At 42.7% G+C, this 15,134-nt stretch overlaps 1 protein-coding gene across 1 annotated transcript in view; it reads left to right on the top strand.

The window, feature by feature from the left end:
• TRIM14 (tripartite motif containing 14) overlaps positions 1-11,618 on the top strand; it is a 201,462-nt gene extending 189,844 nt beyond the window's left edge. The window contains exon 6 of the mRNA XM_069237697.1: positions 8,787-11,618. Within this exon, the coding sequence (XP_069093798.1) occupies positions 8,787-9,322 (536 nt within the window). The 3' untranslated portion in view covers positions 9,323-11,618. The remainder of the gene's footprint in view (positions 1-8,786) is intronic.
• Positions 11,619-15,134: the final 3,516 nt, after the last annotated feature.

The raw sequence follows: 15,134 nt of genomic DNA, 5'->3' as shown, positions 1-15,134 counted from the left end.
TTGCATATGGCTGGGTCCTAACTGGGGTGGCATGGTGAGCAAAAGAACGATGGATTAAACCCAGATCGTTGACTGGGGGTGAGTGTTTGACAATGTTCAGCATTCCGTCCATCACTTGTTGTTTTTGCCCAGACAAGTTGTGGCCAGGGTAGAGAGGCAGGAAATTACAAGCACCTGTTTGGGTGAAAACCTACAGCACCTTCTCCTACTTCAAAATGGGCACACAGTATGAATAATGGACCCTCAGTCCAACTCTTCAGTAACTATCTGGATCTGTGGAAGACTTGGAAAGACTATTGTGCTGCTCTGCAAGAAGGCTTTGTTGCCCTATTGCCCTGCTACCTGAGTAAGAAGGACTGGACCTGCATCTGGAACACAGGACAACCAGAGTGACTCTAAGGGCTAGTTAGCTAGCCTCTTGATCAGACGCCTCAAGGACAGAAAAGGCTCCAGCCACCTTGAACCCAGCACCAGGATTCTGTCTGTTGTAAGTCCTACCCCCAAATGGTGCCAACCCAGTCCTAGACCCTTGGGAGTTGTCCTGAAGGTGCTCTGCCAACACAGTTATGGCTTTTAAGGAGAACCGATGTAGCGCAACACATCTTGCAGTTGCATCGGATGCAACCACGATGCAAGACCTCGCATTGCAGCCCGCAGTTTCTTCAGAATCACAGCTGCGTGTTCTTGACGCAGGCCTTCACAAGCCTTTTGTCGATTGCTTCCTCAATGACAACAAAGGACTTAACACTGCAGCCCCAAAACTTCCTCATAAACACAGCTGTGTGACACATCCTCAACGTGGGATCTTGCAATGCTGCGCAAGCCAGGATTTAAGGTACTTTGTTCAGCAGGCTTAACTTGGTCCCTGTATCCAGCCTGCACTCCATTGCGCTCAGCCTGAACTCATGATTTTGTCCCAGTCTGGTGCGACTTCGTGCTTTGTGCTTCTAGGGATGATTTTCACTAAAATCTTTAAAATTGCATATCTCCGGATCAACTGATTGGATATTTCTTGTTTTGGTCTCAAATAATGTATTCCATTTTACACTATTTTTCTAAATTGGTGTGCTGTTTTTCTTGTGTTGTGTTTTCACTCTATTACTGTTTGAAGTGCTGAATACATACTTTACACATTGTCTCTAAGTTAAGCCTGACTGCTTTGTGCCAAGCTACCAGAGGGTCAAGCACAGGTTAATTTGGGGTTTGCTTGTGTTTCACACTGAAAGAGAATGTGGTTGCTGCTTGAGAAGGGTTTCACCCCCCACAACTGGTAACCCAATTTCCTACACCCAGCATGCAGAGCGTTGTGAGGAATCTCTTACTGACCTAGTAGATGACATAGGGGCTGGAACAGAGGAGCAATGGGAGCAGGCTGGCAGAGGTAATGGATTGATAGAGGGAATCACAAACAAAGGAGAAATGGGGAACAGAGACACCATCTTAAATTAAATGTCATTAACCCTAATGTACCCTTGAATGCTAATACAGGGTGACTTATGAGGGCCCCTATGGGGGTCTGTTGAGAAATGTCCCACTTCTTAGGATGATGAGTCCTCACTCACCCTGATGTAGCGTGCTTCAGTATAGGGCCCAATCCTCACTCATTTCAAACTATATTTGGACTCAACCTCCAACATGAGGAAGTACTTACGAAAGGAGTGGAAAAAGCAGTGGCTGACACTGTCACTGACTGTGTCCTATTTACTGGAAGGGCATGAGGGAAAAAGAGAAAATCTAAATACCCTAGAAGTAGGCATAATGCTTTTTTAGAACCTGTATCCTAAGAGGATTTTTTTCTTATCCATAAGTGGCCAGCCAGAATCCTTCAGCCCTCTAAACTACCTAAATAAGGATCTGGGCTTTTGTCAGGACTAAAGCAGTCCCTCCTCTGTTTACCTAATAGGACAAGTGTGGACGTAGGGACAAGGGGACCCAGGAATTAATTTCCTACCATAATCTGTACTGCTTTTATATTTCTTTGTTTTTTATTTCTCATGACCTGCCCACAGACCGCACATAGGGGCACCATCTATTCTCCCATTAGGGAGAAAAAAGAGGGATTCCTTTGGTCCTGACAAATGCCAGAAACCTTACCACAAAAGGGCCTCAATAAAAAAAACATATGCAACCCACTAGGAAATTTTCGTTTTTTTCTCTTTCTGCCTCACAACGTTACAATAAATACGGTGTGCTCAGTGGTAGTGAAGCCTTTTATGGCTCCTGTTATAAGTACTCCATCCCTTTATGAAGTTGAGCCCCCCCCCATGCTTAGAACATGGGTGAGCAATAGGCTCTATGATAAAGCATGCCACCTTAGGGTAGAGGAGGGCTCAGCAGCCTAAGAAGTGGCACAGTTTTCAACAATAACTGTCTTGAGTATCACTAACTCCTATAGGGGTGTTCATACACCACTTCGCATTAGCATTCTGGGGTACTTGTGGTTTTTTGGGCATTTAAGAGTAACTGGCCATTTCAGTGGTCACCATGTCCAGGTCTACAGGGATCCTGTTCCACTGCTATAAATAGCTGCTGGAAACCCCTTTGTCTCTTGATTCTACAATCAAGGACATAGGGCCTCATTACGACCCTGGCAGTCATAGACCGCCAGGGTGGAGGCCGGATGTAGCACCGCCAACAGGCTGGCAGTGCTACATCAGGTATTCCGCCCAGCCGGGTCCGGCGGTTTCCCGCCGGATTTCCCCCGGCTGGGGGAATCCTCCATGGCAGCGCTGCATGCAGCGCCGCCATGGGGATTCCGACCCCCTTCCCGCCAGCCTGTTCCTGGCGGTGTACACCGCCTGGAAGAGGCTGGCGGGAACGGGTGTCGTGGGGCCCGTGGGGGCCCCTGCACTGCCCATGCCACTGGCATGGGCAGTGCAGGGGCCCCCTAACAGGGCCCCATAATGATTTTCAGTGTCTGCTTTGCAGACACTGAAAATCGCGACGGGTGCCACTGCACCCATCGCACCCCTGCAAATCCGCCGGCTCCATTCGGAGCCGGCTTCCTCTTTGCAGGGGCTTTCCCGCTGGGCCGGCGGGCAATCTTTTGAAGATCGCCCGCCGGCCCAGCGGGAAAGTTGTAATGGTCCCCGCGGTCATTTGACCGCGGGGCGGTGTTTGGGCGGTTTCCGCCCGGCGGGCGCCGCCCGCCGCCCGCCGGGGTCGGAATGACCCCCATAGTCACCAAGGAATATGTTGTGGATGAAACAGTTCTATGATGTCGTTTTATACTTTGTCCTCTGGGTGATTTCAAAGATGACTTTCTAGAAATCATTATGTTGAATACAGTGTTGCAGAATCTTTTATGACACTGCTGTCTGACATGAGATGATGCATCCAACCTGATTTTGTTGAATAATAGGTGCATGTAGTCCTCGAGTTGAACTACTCTGCAGAAAAGTTTGTATTTAGAGTGAGGTGTGTGCAGGTTATGCATTACCTACGCTGATCAGAAATATCCAGGTATTTTTTGCAAACATTATTGGGAATAAGACCTGCCTTCCAGATTTCGAAGGCCTAGAAAACAATGCACAAGGACCGTTGGATGTGACCTTTCCTGAAATTGCTTGTGCACCATAAACCTCAGAGGCACCTGTGCCTATGAATTGGCTGTGAAGGCACTGGAATTGGAATTGGACAAAGAGAGTGAGATGTAACCATAACAGAAAATAAAAGATTAGCTGTCACCAGCCAGTCGATTGTGAGGTACCAGAAGCTCCTAGCCTTGAGTTCATTTTTAATAAACACATGGTCACATTTTCCTTTTAAGGTTAAGGGAAGGCTGTGTTTATTTTACATTATCATCATCAGGCTGCAGATATCAGTGCTCAGTCAAATATATGACCCATGCTGGGGAACAGAGGTGATGAACTGAAGCATTGAGGTATTTAACTCTTAAGTAAAAGTTCTTGTCAACTCAGTAGTGGAACATGAGAAAAAAAATAATGTTTATGAATGCTTTTAATTGGGAGCAACTTAAATGTAAAGTTAACTTTACATTACCATTTTAAAGTGTTACATTTACAAACAGCAAGCCTCTTCCTCTCAGTGGCAAGTATACACTGTGCTATATTTATAACTGACAAATACAGTCATTTTTTAAATGGGAGAAATTTAAAGTGAAGAAAAATATTTCTATGAAACATTAAGTCTTAATGTTTTCTCTACTTTCAAGTAAGCCAATTATGTCTTAATGTTAAGCATGTTTCTTCACATTAAATTCCTCTCATTTAAATAGAGAGCTGTATTTTTCTTTTATAAATGTGGCACGGTTTCTACAGGCCACTGGGAGCAAGATGCCTGCTGTTTGTAAACGTGACACATAGAAATGGGAGAAAATGTAAGTGATGAGGTTTATGGAATCCATAAAAGCATAAAGTTAACTAATTTTCTCCCATTTCGAAGTGTTCAAAGTGTTCCCTTTGCACAAAGTGGGCACCTTGCACACAGTAGTTGGTAGACATGGTGCCATATTTATAAATGGAAAATACAGCCATTATTTTAAGTGGGAAAAATGTAAAGTCTGGAAAAATTCAATTTTATGAGCATTTTTGCAGAACATTTTTCTATACTTTAAATTTCTCCTATTTTTTAAAAAATGGTTGTATGTTTGTGTTATGCACAAAATGGTGTCACATATGGTGAAAGTTATGTCCTGTTCCACAAGGACATACGACATAGGCTCTCAGTCACCCATAAACACTTGTCTCTTTTACACGCAAACATTTTCATACATCCTCAAAAGAACATGTTCTTACTTACATACAACAGCTGTGTCAGTTCCCCTAGAGGAAGTATTTTGTTCAAGCCATAGTATCTGGCTCTATTGACATTAGGCTTAAAGTCAATGAAGATGGGTGTTGGGGTGTTGGGGTGTCTGGTAACAATGCATACGTTGCTCAATCTTCAGTAGCTCACAATGATAATCACTAATCAGAGGTAGCTCTCACTATAGAAAAGGTTGGAGACCACATAGATGTACAAAAAATAACGATAGTTTGGCAGATTCACGTCATTAAATTACTTGCATAAATGGAAGTCTAGCTACCTTTTCCTCTCGGATAGAGCTGGACTAATGTACTCACTGCAATTAGGACTTACTTTATCTTAGAATATTGTTGGGCAACACGCACATCCAGGTAATTCCTTCACCCTGCTTTATTCTTCAAAGCACTTACATTCCTGCTGGGGCATACTCTTCCTTTAATCCTTGTCTATTAGTGCACTCACCATTTAACAGGGTGTTCTCGCTCAAAAGGTTAAGCTTATGCTACTTTTTTATTCTTTGCCTCCGCCTGATTTGCCATACTCCTGTTACCTCTTCTACCCATCATGGCATTTCTCTCTTAAGGGCTTGCAGATGCCCTCACCTGCACATTCTTCAATTCTGCCCTTCGAGGGTCCCCAGCACTTTATCACTACAGGGACATCAATAACAGAACTCAGCATCATCTTTGCTGTAGTTTGTGATTACATATCCTCACCCAAACCTGGTTGATTGGCATCAAGATGAGAACTGGATTAATGCTTGTAATGCCAAGACCCATAATACCAATATCAGGACATCAGCACATGTACAGTTTTCTCGTATGAAAAGGATGGCAAAGTAGCATATTACTAATTACCCATATTACCCATTCATTATTTCATATTACCTAAATGAGAGTTATCTGATTTAGGGCTGTATAGTTTTTGAGCCATACTGTCTTCCATAGGACAGAGCCACACAATTGTCTAAGCGTCATCACCTCAGCAGCACATCCAAATTCGGAAATATTTATATTTCTGTTACCAACAGAACATATGAGAACTTCTACGAGGCACATATCATCATGTGTACAACATCAATGTCATACACTTAGCGAAGCATATCCACTTCAGTAGAACTGTAAAGGGCTCGAGAGTGAAAGTACCACTGGAACTCACAAACACTGCAAAGGAACTATACAAATTTTGGTAACAAAAAAAGCCCCACTACACCATACACCACAGATTTCAAGGGACACCGAGGGCCCTAATCACAAAGGTAAACTTAGACCTGAGGTATGTCTTTAGATATGAATTCTAAACTTAGACTTTCAGGCCCAATTCACAAAGTTACACTTGGACCTGAAGTCTAAGTTTAGACTTAAAGTCCAAGTTTAGACCTAAAGTCAAAGGGCATATTCACCAGTATATCACGCAGCGTGGCGCAGCAAGTCACCTTGATGCTCTGCATGATAAGAAATGGGCAGAAATGTGCCATACTTAACATTGTATGGCACATTCCTGTCATTTCCCAGCACTGGCGCACAATGTGCTGCCTAGCACCAACTGAGGCAATCATGCACCATGGTGCCTGCATTGAAAGCAGGATTGTTTTTGTGCAGCAAGGGAAACTTTCCTGCACAAAAAAGATTTTTCAAGGCATATTCCTCTTTCTATGTGTGTTGCAGAATGCAGCACGCATAGAAAGAGGAGATAACAAGGAGAAATGAAGATATTTCTCCTCTGTATGCCTCACCTGGGGATGTGTAGGTTTTTGATGCATTCCCAGGTCTACCGGTGTTGATAAATCTGGGAATGCGCCAAAATCCATGGGTGGATGTGTGGGAACACCCACGCTTCACTCATGGAACGCCTTCCCAGGGCGGAGTAATGCAACGCAGTGATTTGCGCTGTGTTGCGTTACTCTAGATTTATCAAAGGACTGCACTATACAAAGTTAAGTACAGTACATTCCTGCCTCGTTCCATATCTTTCCACACATACCTTCCACAGAATACCACTCAATACTCTTAAGCACTTCATGCACATCAAACTACCCCTAAATATCACTTCTTTACATTGCCGGTAGACACTGAACCAAAGCCTTCCATACACCCACACAACAAATTGCTCTTCTCATCTCCTCTTTAATACAGTGCTGCTCCTAGAAGCATTCAGAATATCATTTTACAATAAAACACATCCACACTCTATCACCCTAGCCCACCAATGCACATCACATTACCAATACTACACAACATTATAGCAATTTACACCACAAAGAAATACATCATTAGACACACAACTGTACATTGTGTACCATGACTTCCCTCCCCACTCTTACATCAAAAATAAGACGAGGCATATATACAGCATTATACCAAACCAATGCTGAATCACAACATTCCACACAAGTATTTGTATTTTTGTTAGGTCCTTCACTACACCATACAGCACAATTACTCAACTTCACTCGGTTCACCCTTCAAACATACACCAAACACCCTTTCCATTCAACACCATTACAAATTACTACACAGCATCAGACCCCTTAGCATACCCCAGCATTCCCCACTACACTGAAATACATAAGCTCTACAGGCCCTTCACCCATGCATATACATTGTACCACATACGTAGGTATGCACCACTACCCCCAGCTCTCAAATGCATGTGAGAGGAATTCGGGCTTCCTACTCATACCATGCCACCTCCTATGATCTCTCACACATTCACACATCATCACCCTCTACACACAAAACTCTCCTACGATGACTGCCCTATGCAGTTCTCACCTACAATGACAGGTGTCAAGCCCAACTAAGACTCTCTCCAGGCTGGCAAGGATAGACATAGTACAAAGACACAAGAGAACAAGACAGCTCCTCCTTTAAAGAATAGACAATAAAAACGGCAGACACTAGCACATGGGTATCCAGGACAATAACCATATAGAAGACACTTCCAATGGATGCTATAATCCGATGTAAAAATATGACAGCAAGACAATAAACAAGATAATATAGTCTTGGAACTGACCGAGTATAAAATATCAGTGTGTGAATACTTGGGGCATAAGACATTAGACTGAAAACAGGAAAACACGGCAGTGGGGGACAAAGGAATAATCCCTTCCAACTATTGGAAAGTGCCCAAACCACTTATTCTATCATATGGAATCCTAGAATTAAACCCTGGGACAGGGTACCAAAGAGGTGCTAGGAGTTCAACCAGAAACATGTATTGACACCTATCCTAAGGCCAGAAAAGTAGCACCTGGACCAAAGGAACACCTCTTGTTCTCAGCACACATTATTAACATACAAATCCACAACAACTGCTGCTTGTAAAAGACTCATCACAACCCAACAAGTGACAGGCAAAACGTATCTTACACTGGTATGGCAGAGTTCCATAAGACCAGAGTACCCACCAGAAACATCAATGCAAAAATGACCCACTCCACATGTCACACATTCCTAAGGATTAGGTTGGAAGGTTGCAAGACCTTTCCACCCCCTACATACTATCTTCATAGGGATAACTTACACAGTCTGGAAATAAAGTCCTCTCTGTTCTAAGAACCGTTACTCAGAAAATGCACTCCTCCAGACTGAGGGCCTCATTTACAAGAATCTGACGCATCATCATCGATGTGTCAGATTTCTTGTGCTCCCCGCACATCCCCTAATGATGCCGTGGATGCACTGTATTTACAGTACAGAGCTCCAAGACGCACATTTTCACAGATGCGTCAGTAATTCCGGCACATCTGTTTGCACTAAACTCATGCATTGCTGGACTAGCTTCGCTAAACTGATGCAACTCCAGCAATGTGAGGAGTCTCCCATAGGAAAAAGCCCTGCGTCAATTAACCGTTGTCATTAACCTAATTAACATTATGTACACAGTCAGAAAAAACGGATGGGAAACCAACCCCACAGATTTAAGTGACTTATCCTACAGTCTATTAGTCTTGTTCATTTATGTTGTCTTGGTTAGTTGGTCATCTCTGTTTGCTATTTTTGTTTCCTCCACAGATGCAAGATCACCCTCTCTCGATCCTGATACCATGCATCCCAGGCTGAGGTTGTCTGAGGATCGTCTTACCGTATTCAATGTCTGGATGAGTAAATTGTTTTCCAACAGCCCACAGAGATTTGATAAATTGTGGCAAGTAATAAGCAGGGATGCCTACTGTTCAGGAAGTCATTACTGGGAGGTGGATTTGCTGAATGCTGGGCAAGGATGGTGGATTGGGGCCACTTACCCATCCATTCAGAGGAAAGGAGATTCGGAGACAAGCCGTCTGGGTTGGAATAGAGGATCATGGTGCATCAAGAGGTTTGATTATGAATACTGGGCATTCCACAAAGGGGATCGTACGCCAATACCAATTGACAATGACCCTGAAAAAGTTGGAGTTTTCCTGGACTACGAGGCTGGGATTTTGTCCTTCTATGACGTGACATGTGGCATGACACACCTGCACACCTTCCGATGCAAGTTCACAGAACCGCTTTACCCAGCCTTGAGGATTTGGGAAGGATCAATAACCATTTGCAGAATAACCTGAAAATGGGATGCTTTGACTCTCTTGAAAAGAATCTATTACCAATTTGTCTAGTCAACACTAAGAAAATGTGGCAAATCCACTTCTTAGACTAATCCTTATTATTTCGAATCACTTACTTATTCACAATGTCTGTCTACTCAGGGACGTGCAACTTGCGCCTGTTAGAAGAAACATATGGAGGTAAAATATATTCTTGAAAAAAACTAATTCTTAACTTTCTTCCCAATCTTACACGTGGCCAACCTGCACATTAGTCAGCGTATGCAAAAGCAGAGTTAGAAAAACGGACAATATTTTATTCTTAGAGCTGATTTTTCAACTTGCCTTCACATCCTTTACAGCTCATGTGAAAACTGGCAACAGGGTTGCTTTCCCACACTTTTATCACTTTTTTAATATACTCTATTAACCTTTTCACCAAAAGCAACACAGGCAGTGTGCAGATTTACCCTCATATGTCGATTACATACCTATAGTGCTTACTACACTTTCATCACTTACACTTGGATGTTCTAAGTCTATTTTAGAGAGCATGGGTAACCCATTTAAAAAATAACTTGTATTTACACAGCGCTGCACTCTGCATTCTGCAGTTTCTAAATGTTCTAAATAATAATTCGAAAATTGAATGTTACTCAATTGGCCTTGTAAACATGGAAAGCTTACCTTGTCTTGCTGGGATTTGAACTCAAGCTTTTCAGATCATAGATGGTGTCTGCAGTAAGCACTGAACTCACGTTTACATCTTGCAAATACCCCTTAAGCTGAAAGCAAATGTTCACCATATTTTCAAGGGATTGTCCTAGCCACTCCTCTAAAACACTGCTCGAAATGCCTACTCTTGTAACCCAGGGTTAAAACTATGACTCTGTAATATTATCATGAAAGTGTTTACAGTACTAACTTTGTACTTCTTTTAGAAATTTGTGGTAAATCATCTTTTTATCTCTTTATAAATAATACGCTAAGGTTCGTTTACTACTTTGCAGATATTTCTGGTAACTTACAATGCTGGGGCTTCAAACTAAACGCATAAGATTTGACATGACAACCTCGTACCAGCACTCCTCTCTGATACCACTAACATGACATGCATTGCTTGAAAGCTATAGATCCTATCCAAATGTAATAAGAATCTGAAATATGGACTTTAAAAATCTTGGGTGTGCTCCCACATTAGCTACTTGGTATGAAATTGCTTAAAATCTCAGCGAAAGACCACTGATACAAAAATTGTAATGTCCTGTAGATCAGCTGCATGTCCTTTAATGCTGATTTTTTTTAATGCCATTTCTCGATTCATAGTGCAGATGAGTGTACGAGAATGATAGTGCTGTTGTAATTCGAACATACCGCAATGTTTGTTTGAAGCAGCAACATAGTTTGTAGTAGTTTCACGTGGCCCACACTTAAATTACACACAGGGACAAAAGCATGACAGACGTTTTAGACGGTTATTTTTACATTTCAATGGCTGGTAAAAGTGAACAGCGGTAAGCACCTGCTGTAGAGACCTCTGTGCAAATCACAGGTTCAAATGCAACTGAGCCTCTAAGCGTTTCTTTCTTCTGAGGATGATCAATTATTTTATCATTAGCTTGGACAATGATAACAGTATTTTTCCTACTGTCTAGAGACAGTTTATGGTGTGAAGGAATATAAATGTGAAGAGCTCCTAAATGCCTTTTCTCATGTTGTGTCTGTCTAACTATCACAAAATCCCATCATAATAAAAAAAACTGATTTTTAAAGAAGGATTTAAAATATAGAAATTACATCTTCTTTTTAGTTTTTATAATTAATCATTGTTTTTGACAAGATTAATCACCAGCATAACTTCTTTTTTAGCGGTAATTATAGGAGAAATAAGCAGTGGGCCTACAGTTAAAACGGTATTTTCAAATGGATTCTGGACGAAGGTTTCAACACAATATTTTTTATCAAGATTAATCATTAATTTTTCATAAATTGTTTATCCCAAGCGTTCTTTGGAATGCACATGTGGCTAGTCTACACACTATATTTAGGTTCGGGCCTAAATGGAGTGCATATAGTCTGAGGCAACTAAGATTTATCCCTGGTTATGAGTTTGTTTTTTGCCATGATCAGCCCTTTGTGGTAAACATGGTGTTCAATGGATACAAATGTACCTGCTCAAGACCCATTTAAAGATATTAACTTTAACATCTGCATCTTGCTGGGTTTAAAACAGAGTACTAATGTAAAAACTAGACTGGGCAAATCAATGTGTTCCACATGCACTTGGCACTATTAATAAAACAGGTGTAAAAATGAAATGTCACCCATTTTTTACACAAGCAACTGTGCGTATTATTTTAGTCAAAATACACTAAGGTAATTTTTACAAGTATAACAACACAAAAGGATGATGGATGGAGTGCTGAAACTTTTCAAATGCTCAGCCCCTGTCACAGATCTGGGTTTAATCCATCTTCCTTTGCCTACCACGCCACCCCAGTTTGGACCCAGCCATATGCAAATCAGTCTTGACCCTGTTCCCCATGGGAACAGTCCAGCCTGAACTGCCAGGCTAGATCCTCCCTGGGACAGGTTTCAGGGTATCACCCTTTATCAGCCAGGCTAGGTTGAATCCAGTGGCACGGTGAGCACAGGACCCACGTCTGGGGATACTCTTTCCACTTAGGCCAAAATACAGTTAGGTCCTTTGTACAAGTATCCCAGTAGATTCTAGTTTGTGAGGGAACTCCTGTTACCAAACATACAGAAATTATACGTTTTATGGCGGACATCGCAAGTTGGAAGTTTTCCACAGGTACATTTCAGCAGATCAAACCAAAGTAAAATGCTCTATAGTACCGAAACTGATGGATTTAAGTGCAATTAGCAGCACATTATTGCCCCCAAACTCGTAATAGCCAATAACTAACTCACCTAGTAGATTTCAAACATCCTCAGTGCTGGATTTTATTGAATGTAATAACTATCGTCTCCAATACCGGGCCACTAGTAATGAGGATGTAAGGCCCTGATTTATACTGTTTGGTGCAAAACTGCACTAACGCAGTTTTGCATCAAAAAGTTTAGCACAGGCTTGCACCATTTCTGTGCACCAGCCGGGCACCATATTTATGGAATTGTGCAAGCCGGTGCAAAGGGTGAGCTAGCGTAAAAAAAAATGACGTTAGTCGGGTGGGGCTGGCGGTATGGAAGAAGGGGGATTTGCACCAAAAAATGACGTTAGGCTGGTTAGAGTAAAAAAAATGACTGTAACCTGCCTAGAGTAATTTTCTGACTTAAAACCATCCATGCCACGTGAATCCTGTCTTAGAAAAGACAGGATTCATGCCCCCACCCCAATGGCCAGCACAGGGGACCAGGGTCCCCTGGGTATGGGCATTGCACCCAGTGCCATGTAGGGGGACCTATTTCAGGGCCCCCAATGGCACTTTAAAACATAAAATAAAATACCTACCTGTACTTACCTATACTTACCTGGGATGAGGTCCCCCATCCTCCGCTGTCCATCTGTTATGGGTGGGGGTGTCCCTGGGGCCTGGGGAGGGCACCTGTGGGCTTATTCCATGGTGTTCCACGATGGAAATAGGCACACAGGTCCCCTAACGCCTGCCCTGACACAGGCGTTAAAAAATTGTGCAAAGCAAGCTTTGCACCATTTTTTGTCCCCTTCTCCCTCCCGTGCGTGATTTTTGCACGGGGGGATGAATATGGCGCAAGGGCCATAGAGTCATTTTTTGCACGGGAACACCTACTTTGCATCTTATTGACACAAAGTAGGTTTACACATCCAAAAAATGACTAACTATAAATTTGGCGCTAGATGGGTCTAGCGCTGAAGTATAAATGTGGAGTTAGTTTTGCACTGAATTTGCATTTTTTTTAAAATTATGCAAATTCGGGGCAAAACAAAAATAAATATGCCCCTATGGGGCATTTTTATATTCTGTTTGCGCCGGGTTTGCGTCATTTTTTTACGCAAATCCGGTGCAAACTCAACTCCATATTTATACTTTGGCGCTAGACCAGTCTAGCGCCAAAATCCATGGAGTTTGAGTCATTTTTTAGCGTGGACATCTACCTTGCGCTAATGATATGCAAGGTAATCGTTCCCGTCCAAAAATTACTCTAAGACATGTGCGCCTTATTTATACTCCCACGTCATTTTGACACACGGGAGGAGGCGGGCCTTAAACAATGGCACCCAGCCGGATATGCTTCATTTTTTAACGCCTGGGTCAGGTGGGAGACCATGGAAGCTGTCCACAGGTGCCCTTCCCTGCCCCCAAGGACACTCCCTGCCACCTTAGCCCACCCCTGGAGTACACCCATGGATGGGGGACCCTCCCATGGTGAGTGCAGGGAAGTATATATTTTTTTTATTTTTTTTTAGTGGCATAGGGGGGCCTAACTTGGGCCCCCCTACATGCCGCTGTGCCCAATGGCCATGCCCTGGGGACAGAAGTCCCCTGGGCATATCCATTGGGCAGGGGGGCATGACTCCTGTCTTTGCTAAGACAGGAGTCATTTCCATGGGGGTTGTGCGTCAAAAATGGCGCAAGTCAGGTTAGAGCCAATATTTTTGACTCTAACCTGACTTGCACCATTTTTTGACGCATAACCCCCAGTCTTTCCTACGCCTCCGCTGCCTGGTTATAGTCATTTATTTTAACGCTAACCAGGCCGCAGCGCCGGCTAACGTCATTCCATAAATAAGGCACCCAGCCGGCGTGTTGGAATGGCGTTAGCCGGCAGTAAACTTTTTTAAGCAAATCAGCGCTAGCGCTGATTTGCGTCAAAAAGTATAAATATGGGCCTAATTGTCCTATTTGAAATAATGTATTATCAGGATACCAGTAAGTAAGAAAGAGCATTTCTCTGTGTTGCAGTGCTTGTGTGTAAAAGAAATTAGTTTCTAAGTCTTGTTATTTCTGTTCCAAAATAGCATGTATATAGTACTGAATATAGTGACAGAAATACAATTCTCAATCACATTCAGTAGTGGCTGGTAAACTACAAAAGTGGTGAGGCATGATTTTATACGTGAATTGTATCATGTCAGCGTAGCTACAGCAAATTAACTCAATAATGGTTTCACAATGAGAAAGAATGAAATAATTAAATCATTTTCATAAACACTAATAACATATGTGAAATAACAATCACCCTCTGCCCCAAACACTGGACCCATTTTCGCATTTTTACATTTCACGGTGCGTCTGACAAACTAACACAGGGAAGACTCTTCGACCTCCAGATTAGTTTAATAACTAATCTGATTTCCTGTTTTATTGAATCTCACGCCCTCCACGATCATATCCAACTCATCACATCTCTTCTCCCGGCATGCACCCTTTTAGCATGGTCATTCTTAGTATAAGGCAGCTTGGATAAACACAAGGAGAGAGTGTTTTTAGGCGTAAAATCTGAAAGGTTAAGTGGCAGGGGTGATTCTTCTCAGCTGGCCGTGTCTACCATACAATTAATAAAAGTAGCAAACAAGCAGATTTCTGCTTGTTTCATTTAGAGTGAATGACAAGGGAGGAAAGCTGAGAACTGAAAAGTTTCTGCATGTATAATAAGGACAAAAAGGAGCAGGATTCAAAACAGTCCACTCACTAAGAACTATGGGGCATATTTACAAGCGGCTGGTGCTGCCGGTGCGTCACTTTTTTTGATGCACCAGTGCTTTGCGTGACCTTTCATGGCCTTAGAGATATTGAGTAAGGCAAAGCAGCGCAAGTCGTTGCATTTCCTTACTCTGCATCAAAGAGGGGTTTAGTTAGCGTTGAGATGGATTTTCCCTCGCAACACC

Source organism: Pleurodeles waltl, chromosome 1_2 (genome assembly GCF_031143425.1).
Source record: "Pleurodeles waltl isolate 20211129_DDA chromosome 1_2, aPleWal1.hap1.20221129, whole genome shotgun sequence".
Lineage (NCBI taxonomy): Eukaryota > Metazoa > Chordata > Amphibia > Caudata > Salamandridae > Pleurodeles > Pleurodeles waltl.
Note: the sequence above shows the minus strand (reverse complement) of the source record. Positions and strands in the feature narration are given on the sequence as shown.